Source organism: Papio anubis, chromosome 4, assembly GCF_008728515.1.
Source record: "Papio anubis isolate 15944 chromosome 4, Panubis1.0, whole genome shotgun sequence".
NCBI classification, from domain to species: domain Eukaryota; kingdom Metazoa; phylum Chordata; class Mammalia; order Primates; family Cercopithecidae; genus Papio; species Papio anubis.
In genome coordinates, this window is record NC_044979.1 from 139,180,967 (window position 1) to 139,194,902 (window position 13,936).

General features: G+C 59.3%; 2 protein-coding genes across 9 annotated transcripts; both read left to right on the top strand.

Moving 5' to 3' along the window:
* Window positions 1-5,593: 5,593 nt before the first annotated feature.
* Window positions 5,594-12,621, top strand: ACHE (acetylcholinesterase (Cartwright blood group)). 8 transcript variants are annotated; one of them, XM_031665536.1, is made up of 5 exons: window positions 5,594-6,031; window positions 8,335-9,425; window positions 9,765-10,249; window positions 11,277-11,446; window positions 12,279-12,621. In XM_031665536.1, the coding sequence occupies exons 1-5, from the start codon at window positions 5,854-5,856 to the stop codon at window positions 12,398-12,400; spliced, it is 2,046 nt and encodes a 681-aa protein (XP_031521396.1). In that variant the 5' UTR covers window positions 5,594-5,853; the 3' UTR covers window positions 12,401-12,621. The 8 variants fall into 8 exon arrangements, with proteins under 8 accessions (XP_031521396.1, XP_031521397.1, XP_009201000.2 ...); XM_031665537.1 differs by having other exon boundaries at window positions 8,338-9,425; XM_009202736.3 differs by lacking the exon at window positions 12,279-12,621 and adding an exon at window positions 11,527-11,899 and having other exon boundaries at window positions 8,338-9,425.
* Window positions 12,622-12,878: 257 nt separating this feature from the next.
* Window positions 12,879-13,885, top strand: UFSP1 (UFM1 specific peptidase 1 (inactive)). Its single transcript, XM_009202732.3, has one exon. The coding sequence runs from the start codon at window positions 13,337-13,339 to the stop codon at window positions 13,763-13,765; it is 429 nt and encodes a 142-aa protein (XP_009200996.1). The 5' UTR covers window positions 12,879-13,336; the 3' UTR covers window positions 13,766-13,885.
* Window positions 13,886-13,936: the final 51 nt, after the last annotated feature.

A 13,936-nucleotide genomic window follows, 5' to 3' on the forward strand; every position in this document is an offset into this window, starting at 1 on the left:
AGGCTGAGGCCGGAGAATGGCGTGAACCCAGGAGGCGGAGCTTGCAGTGAGCTGAGATCCGGCCACTGCACTCCAGCCTGGGCGACAGAGCGAGACTCCGTCTCAAAAAAAAAAAAAAAAAAATTACAAAAAATTAGCCGGGCATGGTGGTACACACCTGTAATCCCAGCTACTCGGGAAGCTGAGGCAGGAGAATCACTTGAACCTGGGAGGCAGAGGTTGCAGTGAGCCAAGATCGTGCCATTGCACTCCAGCCTGGGGGACAAAAGTGAGACTTTGTCTCAAAAAAAAAAAAAAGAAAGAAAATATATCCTACCCCATTTGAATGCTACAAGTGAGAATTAAATGAGATGATATTTAGCAAAGCATTCAGCAAGCAGCTGGCAAACAAGCTCTTCTTCTCCGTACATGCTACTGTGAAAGCAACATTGAATCTGGGCTTCTCTTCCACTCCACCCTGTTGTCCCCAATGTTGTAGACGTTTAAGGGATCCAGCTGGCCACTGGGCCAACCTCACAGCCAGCCTGCACTGTCCCCAAGCTATGTGGCAGAATTCCAAACTGGTCCTCCTCACTTCTGCACCAATCTTGTGCTAAATACTCAGTGTCCCTGGAACCCCAGCCAAGGTCATCTGTGGAACCTGTGCTTCCGGTATGGCTCTCACTTGGCCACTTGATACCTGCAGGGCAGCCAGGAGTGACCAGGAGCTCTTTGGGTGTCAAACATCTATAGCACCTCACCAGCTGTTCCCAAGAAGCCATTCAAGATGCATTGCTAACATTTAAACTGAAAACCGAGTCAGGGTTCGCTGGAACCTGTGAGACCAGGATCTGAGCAGCCAGTTAGCCCAGCATGCCAGGGACCGTGTCAGATGGATGTCGGGTCATACCAGGGAAGATGAGTGGCAACGTGGAGTTCAATGTACTACTGGTGAATTAAATTACATATTTCACTCCTTTCAGAAGCACTCACATTCATGGGCAGAAAGGAATGCCAAGAAAAGTACTGATCAGTTCTGATGGCCAGGCACAGTGGCTCACGCCTGTAATCCCAGCACTTTGGGAGGCAGAGGCAGGAGGATCACTTGAGCCCAGGAGTTCAAGACCAGCCTGGGCAACATAGCAAGACCCCGTCTCTACAAATTAATAAAATATTTAAAAATTAGCTGGGCGTGGTGGTGCCACCTGTGGTCCCAGCTATTCAGAAGGCTGAAGTAGGATTACTGCTTGAGCCCAGGACTTCAAGGCTGCAGTGAGATATGATCACACCATTGCACTCCAACTGCAGGTGACAAAATGAGACCAAAAAAACAAAAACAAAAACAAAACACACACAAAAAACACCTGAGCACAAGGGTATGCCACCCCCGCTCCAGTCTACCCCCCGCCAGAAAAGAGGCTCAACTAAGAAAAGGTTATTTGGCAAATTCCATGGGAAATACTGTACACTCATTAAATATTTAACAAAATTGTGAAAACAAAGTAAGACTTTGTAGAGACAAGCTATAAAAAATGTGTGAAATGCTCATAGCTAGCAAGAGAGAAAAGGGTAAAAAGGATGGATAAGCCGCAAAGAGAAATCTTCCCATCCTGTGTAGGATGACGTAACTTGAATCCAGCAGGAAGACTGGCCCAACATTAAGTAGGGGACATAGGAAGGGGTGGGCAGAGGGAGGAAAGTCCTTTGTGTGGCCTCAGGCTCCCAATTCTGCCAGGTTACAATCTCAGTTAATGGGGGATTAGGCAAAGGCTCATCATTAAAGGAAGAGTTCAGCTGGGTATGGTGGCTCAGGCCTGTAATCCCAGCACTTTGGGAGGCCGAGGCAGGTGGATCACTTGAGGCCAGGAGTTTGAGACCAGCCTGGCCAACATGGTGAAACTCCATCTCTACTAAAAATACAAAAAATTAACCAGGCATGGTGATGCGCACCTGTAATCCCAGCTACTCAGGAGGCTGAGGCAGGAGAATCGCTTGAACCTGGGAGGTGGAGGTTGCAGTGAGCCAAGATCGCACCACTGCACTCCAGTCTGGGGCAACAGAGTGAGACTCTATCAAATAAATAAATAAATATATAAATAAATAAATAGGAGATACTCTTCTTCAGCCCTTCCTCCTTCCTGCTGGCTGGAATGTAGATGTGATTGCTGATGTTCCAGCAGCCAGTCTACGCCATGCAGTGGAAGTCACATGCTGAAGATGGTGCAGTAACAAGATGCTGTGTAAGAAGCAACAAGGTTCTGTGTAAAGAAGCCTGAACCGCAACATTGAGGGCACCATGCCAACCCTGCATGACCCATTTCTGGGTCTTTTTTTTCTTTTTTTTTTTTTTTTGAGACAGAGTCTCCCTCTGTTACCTGAGCTGGAGTGCAGTGGTGAGATCTTGGCCCACTGCAATCTCTGCCTCCCAGGTTCAAGCAATTCTCGTGCCTCAGCCTCCCAAGTAGCTAGAAGTACAGGCACGTGCCACCTCACTGAGCTAATTTTTGTATTTTTAGTAGAGACAAAGTTTTACCATGTTGCCCAGGCTGGTCTTAAACTCCTGGCCTCAAGTGATCCCCTCACTTCAGCCTCCCAAGTAGCTAGAACTATAAGTATGCACCACCACACCCAACTATTTATTTTTATTTTTTGTGGAGACAGGGTCTCACTACATTGGCCATGCTGGTCTCATACTCCTGGCCTCAAGTGATCCTCTCTCCTTGTCCTCCCAAAGTTCTGGGATGACAGTCACTGCACCTGGCCTAAGAAATACATTTCTATTATTATTATTTTTTTTTTTTTTTTTTGAGACAGAGTCTCGCTCTGTCGCCCAGGCTGGAGTGCAGTGGCCAGATCTCAGCTCACTGCAAGCTCCGCCTCCCGGGTTTAGCCATTCTCCTGCCTCAGCCTCCCAAGTAGCTGGGACTACAGACGCCAGCCACCTCACCCGGCTAGTTTTTTGTATTTTTTAGTAGAGACGGGGTTTCACCGTGTTAGCCAGGATGGTCTCGATCTCCTGACCTCGTGATCCGCCCGTCTCGGCCTCCCAAAGTGCTGGGATTACAGGCTTGAGCCACCGCGCCCGGCCAATTTTTTGTATTTTTAGTAGAGACGGGGCTTCACCATGTTAGCCAGGATGGTCTCGATCTTCTGACCTTGTGATCCGCCCGCCTCGGCCTCCCAAAGTGCTGGGATTACAGGTGTGAGCCACCACGCCTGGCCTATTATTATTATTTTTGAGATGGAGTTTTGCTCCTGCTGCCCAGGCTGGAGTACAATGGCGTGATCTCTGCTCACTGCAACCTCCGCCTCCTGGGTTCAAGCGATTCTCCTGCCTCAGCCTCCTGAGTAGCTGAGATTACAAGCATGGGCCACCATGTCCAGTTAATTTTTTTGTATTTTTAGTAGAGACGGGGTTTCTCCATGTTGGTCAGGTTGGTCTCCAACTCCCAACCTCAGGTGATCCACCCACCTCGGCCTCTGGGATTACAGGTGATCCACTCCGCCTCAGCCTCCCAAAGTGCTGGGATTATAGGGGTAAGCCACTGCACTCAGCCTCTATTATATTTTGTTAAAGCCATTATTTGGTTTTTGGTTTCATACAGCTGAACTGAATATTAACCAATAAATAGAGGAAATAAGAATCTTTTTTGTTAGAAAATGTGGATCAAGGTTTGTAATAGAAGTGGGGTTCCCTGCCAGGCATGGTGGCTCATGCCTGTAATCCCAATACTTTGGGAGGCTGAGGCAGGAGGATCACCTGAGGTCAGGAGACTGAGACCAGCCTGGCCAACATGGTGAAACCCCACCCTGCTAAAAATATAAAAATTAGCCAGGCGTGGTGGCAGGTGCCTCTAGTCCCAACTACTTAGGAGGTTGGGACAGGAGAATCCTTGAGCCCAGGAGGCAGAGGTTGCAGCGAGCTGAGATGCCGCCATTACACTCTAGCCTGGGCGACAGAGCGAGACTCCGTCTAATAAAAAAAAATTTTTTTTTTAAATTGGGGCCGGGCGCTGTGGCTCAAGCCTGTAATCCCAGCACTTTGGGAGGCCGAAACGGGCAGATCACGACGTCAGGAGATCGAGACCATCCTGGCTAACGCGGTGAAACCCCGTTTCTACTAAAAAATACAAAAAAAAACTAGCCGGGCACGGTGGCGGGCGCCTGTAGTCCCAGCTACTCGGGAGGCTGAGGCAGGAGAATGGCGTAAACCCGGGAGGCGGAGCTTGCAGTGAGCTGAGATCTGGCCACTGCACTCCAGCCTGGGCGACAGAGCGAGACTCCGTCTCAAAAAACAAACAAAAAAAAAATTGGGGCTTCCTGCCAAGGTGGGAGACAGAGATAAAAGAGGGGTAGGGGAATTCTCTGAATTGGCGGAACTGGTAGTAGAAGCAAGGCTGATTCCTGGATAAAAAGAAATGGTGAGAGAAGAAATGGGAAAAATCAAGGACATCCCTGCAGTGACAGCTATTGAGGGTGGGGTCCTAGAGGATGCTGGGGAGTTTACTATGCTAGACTATGTAGGGAAAGGCCTCCTGGCTTGACAGGTTAGGTGCCTGTGTTGACAAAGGTTGCTGAGAGCTCAAGGCGAAAAGAGGGATAGTTCCAGGAAATGATAACCCTGGTGATAAACTGTCCCTGCCCTCCCTATCTTCATTGTACAGGCCTAGAAACTTGTGACGACAGAGGTTAGGTGACACCTGCGTGGCACAGTTTGTCTGCAGGGTGATAGGGCAAGCCTTTATCACTAGCAGGGTCAAAATTCCCTAAAGCCTCAGGACTTGGGCAGGCCTCAGCACACTCGTTCATAGTTTGTTTCCACTATTTTATTTTTTTGCTGAGAAGGGAGTCTCGCTATGTTGTCCAGGCTGGTCTCCAACTCCTGGACTGAGGCGATCCTCCCGCCTCAGCCTCCCAGAGTGCTGGGATTACAGGCACTGCACTAGGGGCCGCACCCGGCCCCATCATTTTAATGATTCATAATTACCACGCTTAGAAACCTGCCTCAGATCCATTCCCCCCGCAGCAACACCCACCATCCATTCTCCTGTCCCCTGCACCCATGCACAGCCCTTACACCTGATCTTTAGGGATCTCAACTAGGGCACACGGTCTGGCCAGTGGGGAGCCTTCAACTAGTGCGGCTAGGACGCTGAAGGCCGGATGCAGGGAGCCTCGGTGTACAGGCAGGAGATCTGGGGTTGCCTGAGCTTGGGGCTGGGAGAGCCAGAGACAGTGGGCACAGATGCCGAGGGGTTCATCTCCCCAACACCCCCAACCCAGCTCAGTCTCCAAGGCCCAAGCGGCTGCTTTTTGCGCCACCTGGCGGCCGTCTCCAGCGAGCAGAGTGCGAGTGTCCGTGCCTGCGGGACCCGGTTCCCGTGGGGCTAGCGGGCGTGGGGCGCGCCCAGCTTGGAAAGCCGGGAACCGCGCGGCCCAGGGACAGGCAAGACTCCGGATTCAACCCCTGCGAGGCCCCGAGACGCAGCGCTCGCGGTCCCAAGTGGCGGCGGACGCGTTCCCGGGGCGCTGCGGGGCGCGGGGCAGCCAGAGCGAGCGTGCGCGTACGCGCCCATCCCACGCCGCGCCCCGCACCGCCGCGCGCGCGCACGCACGCCCCGACGCTGGCCTGCGCCGGCCGCTCTCCCACGCGGGGACCTGGGGGTTCCCGAGCCCGCAGCCTCCGGAAAGCGGGGGCCGCGCGGTATTGCCGCCTGCACCTCGGGCGTGGGGACCCTGCTGCAGCAGCCCTGTCCACACGGGTGACGTCCTGGAGGGCGGGGCGGGGGGCAATCTGCGCGGGTCAGGCCCCTTGGAGCAGGCTAGGGGCGCCCGGGCCAGGCCGCTCCCACCTGCCAGCAGTGCGGCCAATGAATGCTAGGCCTGGTGATGTCATGCCCCGACCGGACCCTGGTGACGAAAGTCCGAGGTCACCCGTCAGGGAACCAGCGCAGACCCACCCGCGGGGATTCCAGAAGTTTCCACTGCCACCGCGGAGTGCGGCCTCGACCCGCAGCCTTGCGCGTGCTACCACGCTGGCCTGCCTTCTCAGGTGTCCCCGAGTCACCCTTTCCTCCCCCCGGGAGTCTCCTGTCTCCATGCCCCCCCCCACCTCATTTCCACTCGCGATCCCATGTTTACACCTCCATTCCCACAGGTGTCCCTTCATCCCCAGGAGTGTCCCACGTCACCATTTCTGCACCAGTGCCACCTGGACCCCTAACGGGACGGTCCTCGGCCACACTCCCACATGCCTCTCCAACCATGCCACCCCTGTCTCTGTCGTGGCCGTGGATGCATGGCCCCTTGGCCTTGCGCTAACTTCCCCAGCCTCGAGCGAGACCATCAGGGTGTCCAAGTGTGTCCGTCCGTCTGTGAAAGTCGGTCCCTGCGTTTGTCTGTGCCTGTCGCTGCATGAGGTCGTCCGTCTGCGCGTGTCTGTCTCCACGGGCTTCTGTCCGTCTGTCTGTCACGTGGGTGTCTGCTCCGCCGCTGCAGGTCTTTGGGTCGCGTCTGTCACTGCGCGTCTGTCGTCGGTCGGCGTCTGGCACTGGAGTGCGTCTGGGCCCCGGGGTCTCCGGGTCTCGGCTCCGAGGGAGGGAGAGAGAGGGGAGGTGGCCGCCCGGGGAAGCGGGGAGGGGCGGGGGCGGAGACAGTGGGCGGGGGCGGGCGGGGGCGCTGTGCAGCCCGCAGGGGGTGTGTGCGGGGGGCCGGAGGCGGCGGCTGTCAGAGTCGGCTCAGCCTGCGCGGGGGAACATCGGCCGCCTCCAGCTCCCGGCGCGGCCCGGCGCGGCCCGGCCCGGCTCGGCCGCCTCAGGTGAGTCTCCCTCCCCGCCCGGGACACTCCTTCCGGCCCGCGTCCGGGACACCGTGCGCTCCCCGAGGGGTCCAGGCCCCCCTAACGGGACGGCTCCCGCGTCGCCGGGCCTGCCCAGCGCCGCCCTCCGCTGCCCAGCACTGGTCCGGAACTCTTCCCCGGCCGCTTCACACTCACCGACGCCCACTCAGGAGCCCAAGCCCGCCGCCTCTGCGCTCCGATTCCTGCGGGGACCCCCGAGCGCCCTTTCCCCGATCGCTCCCTAGTCCGGAGCCACTGGAAGACACCCCCTGATTGGGGCGGTACCCGAGCTGCGCAGGTTCCCGGCGCGGGGCTGGGCACCCCCATCCACAGGGCCGCAAGCCCAGCGCCCCTGCGCAGCGCCCCGCAGAGGCCCCCTCCCAGGCCCAGGACGCCCCCTCCTGCGGAGACTCCATCTCTATTTTTTGGGAAGGGGAGGCTCAGCGGAAGCCCCGAGTTATAATTAGCGCCACTTGGGTTTCCTAGTTAATCTCCAGCAGCATCACCACCCCCAGCTCAGGACAGTGGGGGCTGGGCGAGGGGTGACCGGCGGGAGAGGGGGGAGTTCCCACCCGGGGAATTTTGATCCTTTGGCTGGAGATGCCGGAACCGTAACAGCTGCTGCCCCCAAAATAGCGCCCCCGCCCCTGCAGCCGGGGATCTCCGGAGCCCCGGGAACACAAGCGTCCCGGCTCGCCCTTCAGGCGGCTCTGCAAGGCCCTTGAGCCCCCAGTCCCCCACCCCAAGTTCCCGGCTCCCGGTTCCCGGCTCGGGGCGGGGAGCGCCGACCTTTTCTCGGTCTCTACTGCCCTCCGCCGGCGGCGGCGTGCACGGCAGCTTCAGACGGATGGGGGCTCTCGAGTCCTGGGGGACACGGGCTGGCTAGCCTGTTTGCTGGGGCTGGGCTGGGAGCGTGCGCAGCTGATGGGAACCCGCGGGCATCAGTGCTCGGTGCCAGACATTGGATGAGATGGGGCGGGGTTGGGGGGGGAGTGGACTAGGCAGGATTTGGGGGACCCCGGGACCTAAGGCTTCCACACCCTGAATGCCCAGCCCACCGTCCCCCAGGGCCCCGGGCCTGGCCAACGCAGGAGAGCGGGGCTGCGCCTTCAGGCCGCAGCAAGCTCCCCCAGCGGCGCCGCCCGTCCGTGAGGCCGCGCCCCTGTCGGGTGGCCTGTGCGTGGACTGAGGCCTCTGGTGCCCGCACTGCACGAGCTGGGCTCGGCCCAGTTCGGGGAAGAGGTGAGGGCGGTGGACCCCTGGGGGGTAGAGAGGGTGCTCCTCTCTGTTCATTTGTCTGGATGTGGGTGTCTGCCTGATCTCCGTCCCCTCCTGCCCAATGGCCTGTGTCCTTGTCTCTGCCTGTCTCCTTCCCTCCCTCCCTGTCTCCCCTCATCTTTGCCAACCTGCCCCACCTCCTCTGCAGCTGAGCGATAACCCTTGGGCCGACCATGTCCTAATCTCCTCCCTCCTGGCTTCTCGACCGACCTTTCACCCTTTCCCTTTCTTTCTCCCAGCAGACACCGCCTGCCCTGCAGCCATGAGGCCCCCGCAGTGTCCCCTGCACACGCCTTCCCTGGCTTCCCCACTCCTTCTCCTCCTTCTCTGGCTCCTGGGAGGAGGAGTGGGGGCTGAGGGCCGGGAGGATGCAGAGCTGCTGGTGACTGTGCGTGGGGGCCGGCTGCGGGGCATTCGTCTGAAGACCCCCGGGGGCCCCGTCTCTGCTTTCCTGGGCATCCCCTTTGCGGAGCCACCCACGGGACCTCGTCGCTTTCTGCCACCGGAGCCCAAGCAGCCTTGGTCAGGGGTGGTAGATGCTACAACCTTCCAGAGTGTCTGCTACCAGTATGTGGACACCTTATACCCAGGTTTTGAGGGCACCGAGATGTGGAACCCCAACCGTGAGCTGAGCGAGGACTGCCTCTACCTCAACGTGTGGACACCATACCCCCGGCCTACATCCCCCACCCCTGTTCTCGTCTGGATCTATGGGGGTGGCTTCTACAGTGGGGCCTCCTCCTTAGACGTCTATGATGGCCGCTTCTTGGTACAGGCCGAGAGGACTGTGCTGGTGTCCATGAACTACCGGGTGGGAGCCTTTGGCTTCCTGGCCCTGCCCGGGAGCCGAGAGGCCCCAGGGAATGTGGGTCTCCTGGATCAGAGGCTGGCCCTGCAGTGGGTGCAGGAGAACGTGGCAGCCTTCGGGGGGGACCCGACATCAGTGACGCTGTTTGGGGAGAGTGCGGGTGCTGCCTCAGTGGGCATGCATCTGCTGTCCCCGCCCAGCCGGGGTCTGTTCCACAGGGCCGTGCTGCAAAGCGGTGCCCCCAATGGACCCTGGGCCACGGTGGGCATGGGAGAGGCCCGCCGCAGGGCCACACAGCTGGCCCACCTTGTGGGCTGTCCCCCAGGCGGCACTGGTGGGAATGACACAGAGCTAGTAGCCTGCCTTCGGACACGACCAGCGCAGGTCCTGGTGAACAACGAATGGCATGTGCTGCCTCAAGAAAGCGTCTTCCGGTTCTCCTTCGTACCTGTGGTAGATGGAGACTTCCTCAGTGACACCCCAGAGGCCCTTATCAACGCGGGAGACTTCCATGGCCTGCAGGTAACTAGTGGGGGTGAAGCTGGCTCCTCCGGGTCCCAACAGTCCCTCCCTTCCCCACAGGGACCCAAGCATGAGGGCTTCTCTAGACCCATTCCAAGAAGTCCCAGAAGTCCTCCCTGAGGGCTCAGATCCCAGGGTGGTCGGCAGGGCAGACAGGAAAGCCTCCATGGGTCTATTTTCTGTTTCTCTGAGTCCCTCCCCCGATCTCATCCTCTCTCTGTCCATGGTTCCAGGTCTGTAACTGTTCATCTCTCTGGCTCTTTGTCTGTCCATCTGTTTCTGTCTACTTGTCTGTCTGTGCCTGTCCCTCCATCCCACCCCGCTCTCCCTCACCCCCAGGTGCTGGTGGGTGTGGTGAAGGATGAGGGCTCATATTTTCTGGTTTACGGGGCCCCAGGCTTCAGCAAAGACAACGAGTCTCTCATCAGCCGGGCCGAGTTCCTGGCCGGGGTGCGGGTCGGGGTCCCCCAGGTAAGTGACCTGGCAGCCGAGGCTGTGGTCCTGCATTACACAGACTGGCTGCATCCCGAGGACCCGGCACGCCTGAGGGAGGCCCTGAGCGATGTGGTGGGCGACCACAATGTCGTGTGCCCCGTGGCCCAGCTGGCTGGGCGACTGGCTGCCCAGGGTGCCCGGGTCTACGCCTACGTCTTCGAACACCGTGCCTCCACGCTCTCCTGGCCCCTGTGGATGGGGGTGCCCCACGGCTACGAGATCGAGTTCATCTTTGGGATCCCCCTGGACCCCTCTCGAAACTACACCGCGGAGGAGAAAATCTTCGCCCAGCGACTCATGCGATACTGGGCCAACTTCGCCCGCACAGGGTCAGCAGTGCAGAGGGAGAGGAGGCTGGAGAGGACAGGAGACGGGGGTGGGGAGACACACACAAAGAGGCAGACACACAGAGACAGAAAGGACAGGTGGGACAGGGGCAGGATAGGACAGCCAGAGAGGGACATGCTCACAAGGGAGATAAAAGGGGAGAGCAAAAGAAAGGAGACAGAGTAGGCAGAGGGGGTCTTGCAGAGACAGACAGAGGCAAAGAAAAGTGAGGAAGAGACGAGATAGACACGGAGGGGGTGGGCACAGTGGCTCACCCCTGTAATCTCAGCCCTTTGGGAGGCCAAGGTGGGAGGATCCCTTGAGGCCAGGAGTTTGAGACCAGACTGGACAACATAACAAGACCCCGACTCTTAAAAAGAAAAAAAAAAAATACAAAACTTAGCCAGGTATGGTGGCTCGTGCCTGTAGTCCCAGCTACTTGGGAAGCTCAGGCAGGAGGATTGCTTGAGCCTGGAAGGTTGAGGCTGCAGTGAGCTATGACGGTGCCACTGCACTCCAGCCTGAGCGACCCTATCTCTAGGAAAAAAAAAAAAAAAAAAAGACGGCAGACCAAGACAAAGCAGTTGGAGCTGGATTAAACCAAACCAGTGATGATTCACTAGCAGTGACACATTCTCTCACACACACACCTGTTTACCTGGATCAAGAAGAGGACAATGAAATCTAGCATCGGATGGTTGTTGTTAAAAAAAAATGTGATGTTTGTAGACATAGGACCCGTCCTGGTTATTTAGGAAGAGCTTAAGACATCCTAGCCATTTTTTTAGTGGGAGAAACAAAGATGGAACAGAAAAGCTGAGGGAAACGGAGAGGAGACAGGGAGCATAGGCGGAAGGGAAGACCCCATGACCGGGCGCACTGGAGAAGGGAAAGAAGTGACTTGGTGGTGGGAGGGAGGGGATGGGATCTCTGGGGCTCTCCGCAGAACTGAAAAGTCCGGGTCCCGTGGGGTTGGGGGCCGCCTCCTCCCACTGCCCGTCTGGACTGAGCCTTCCCTTCCTTCCGCAGGGACCCCAATGAGCCCCGAGACCCCAAGGGCCCGCAATGGCCCCCGTACACGGCGGGGGCTCAGCAGTACGTGAGTCTGGACCTGCGGCCGCTGGAGGTGCGGCGGGGGCTGCGCGCCCAGGCCTGCGCCTTCTGGAACCGTTTCCTCCCCAAATTGCTCAGCGCCACCGGTACGCAGGGGCCAGCGGGCAGCGGCTGGGAGGAGGGGAGTGGGAGCTGGCCAGGTGTAACCCCTCTCTTCTCCCCCTAGCCTCGGAGGCTCCCAGCACCTGCCCAGGCTTCACCCATGGGGAGGCTGCTCCGAGGCCCGGCCTCCCCCTGCCCCTTCTCCTCCTCCACCAGCTTCTCCTCCTCCTCCTCTCCCACCTCATGCGGCTGTCACCACGGCCTCTTCCCCTACGGCCACAGGGGCCCCTCCTCTAATGAGTGGTCGGACAGTGGGGAAGGGCCCCACTCAGGGATCTCAGACCCAGTGCCCCCTCCCTCCTCAAACCAAGAGACTCACACTGGACAGGGCAGGAGGAGGGGACCGTGCCTCCCACCCTTCTCAGGGACCCCCACGCTTTTGTTGTTTGAATGGAAATGGAAAAGCCAGTATTCTTCTATAAAATTATCTTTTGGAACCTGAGCCTGACACTGGGGGGGAGAGGGAGGCCCTGGGCTGGGTAGCACCCCCCATTGGGGCTATAACGGTCAACCATTTCTGTCTCTTCTTTTTCCCCCAACCTCCCCCTCCTGTCCCCTCTGTTCCCCTGTCTTCCGGTCATTCTTTTCTCCTCCTCTCTCCTTCCTGCTGTCCTTCTCTGGCCCCGCCTCTGCCCTCATCCTCCCTCTCGTCTTTCGCACATTCTCCTGATCCTCTTGCCACCGTCCCACGTGGTCGCCTGCATTTCTCCGTGCGTCCTCCCTGCACTCATGCCCCCACCCACCCGCCCAAATGTCCGATCCCCGACCTTCTTCGTACCGTCCTCCCCACCGCCTCGCCGGGCGCCCTGGCCGCAGACACGCTCGACGAGGCGGAGCGCCAGTGGAAGGCCGAGTTCCACCGCTGGAGCTCCTACATGGTGCACTGGAAGAACCAGTTCGACCACTACAGCAAGCAGGATCGCTGCTCAGACCTGTGACCCCGGCGGGACCCCCAAGTCCCCCGCTCCGCCCGGCCTCCTAGCTGTATATACTATTTATTTCAGGGCTGGGCTATAACACAGAGGAGCCCCAGACCCTGCCCATCCCCACCCCACCCCAGACGTCCCCCGGGGCTCCCGGTCCTCTGCATGTCTCGGACTGAGCTCCCTCCCCCGCGGTGCCTTCGCCCCTCTGGGCTGCCAATAAACTGTTACAGCCACGGGAGTGTGCGCAACTAGGGGGCTAGGGGTAGGGGCAGAACGCCGGAATCACGAGGGCCGAGTCTATGCAGGAGCGGGGCTGCAGGTCAAGAAACAGGCGAGCTCCGAGGCGGCCCCAAGGCGCCTGCTCATTCCAGCGAACGCCAATCCCCCGCCCTGCCCCGCCGGGCGGAGCTCGCGCCTGCGCAATGAGGCCCGCGGGTCGGCAGGCTGGCACGCCGAAGGGGCGGAGGGGCGGAGGGGCGGAGGGGCGGAGGGGCGGAGGGGCGGATGGGGGGAGCCCCTGGGTCGATGCCGCTAGGTGGTTGCCGCTTGCTGCCTGCAGTGATCAACGAGGCCGGGGGAGCGCGTCCCCAGCCTGCGCGCCAGTCCTGCGGCAGCCGACCAAAGACCCGGAGCCGAAAGGAAGTGTTGGGGCCTGAGGTCGCTCTGCGCCGCTAGGAGGACGCTGTGCCTGGCCTGGGACCTCCGCTCCCGCCCACCGCCCTGGAGCTGCTGAGGGACGTCCACGTGGGCCTGCCTCCGCCGAGCCGCGGCCCTGCCCGCCTGGCGCTGCTCTCGGGCCACTACCTCTACTACCACTACGGCTGCGACGGCCTAGACGATCGCGGTTGGGGCTGCGGCTACCGCACTCTGCAGACGCTGTGCTCGTGGCCGGAGGGCCAGCCCGCAGGCGTACCCGGACTGGCCGCCGTGCAGGCGGCCCTGGAGGACATGGGTGACAAGCCCCCCGGCTTCCGGGGCTCCCGGGACTGGATCGGCTGCGTGGAGGCCAGCCTCTGCCTCGCTCACTTCGGAGGGCCCCAGGGGCGCCTCTGCCACGTACCCCGGGGAGCGGGGCTGCATGGGGAGCTGCAGAAGCTTTACTCCCACTTCGCCGGGGGCGGGGGCCCAGTCATGGTTGGAGGGGACGCGGATGCCAGGTCTAAGGCCTTGCTGGGAATCTGCATCGGGTCAGGCACGGAAGACTATGTCCTGGTATTGGACCCTCACTACTGGGGCGCTCCAAAAAGCCCCAGTGAACTACAAGCTGCTGGGTGGGTGGGCTGGCAAGAGGTGAGTGCAGCCTTTGACCCCAACTCCTTCTACAACCTGTGCTTGACCAGCCTTAGCTCCCAACAGCAGCAGCACACCTTGGACTGAGGGCAAAGTTACAGAACTGAGATTCTCGGGTCCCAGACATGCACCTTTGTACCTCCCACTGGTGTCCCTGCAGAGCCTGGCGCTTTTGACATCAATAATAAAAGTGGCACGGCTGAGCAACACCTCAGGAGTTACTGTGGAAGGATGAGGGAGGTATGTAACACACGAGAG

What these genes read in the sequence shown, in the direction of transcription:
- ACHE (XM_009202735.4), top strand. Translation starts at nt 5,854, where the DNA reads ATGCTAGGCCTGGTGATGTCATGCCCCGACCGGACCCTGGTGACGAAA. An exon ending in ACGCTGGCCTGCCTTCTCAG is followed by an intron (nt 6,032 to 8,334) that starts GTGTCCCCGAGT and finishes TCTTTCTCCCAG; the next exon opens with CAGACACCGCCTGCCCTGCA. An exon ending in GCCAACTTCGCCCGCACAGG is followed by an intron (nt 10,250 to 11,276) that starts GTCAGCAGTGCA and finishes TTCCTTCCGCAG; the next exon opens with GGACCCCAATGAGCCCCGAG.
- UFSP1 (XM_009202732.3), top strand. Translation starts at nt 13,337, where the DNA reads ATGGGTGACAAGCCCCCCGGCTTCCGGGGCTCCCGGGACTGGATCGGC.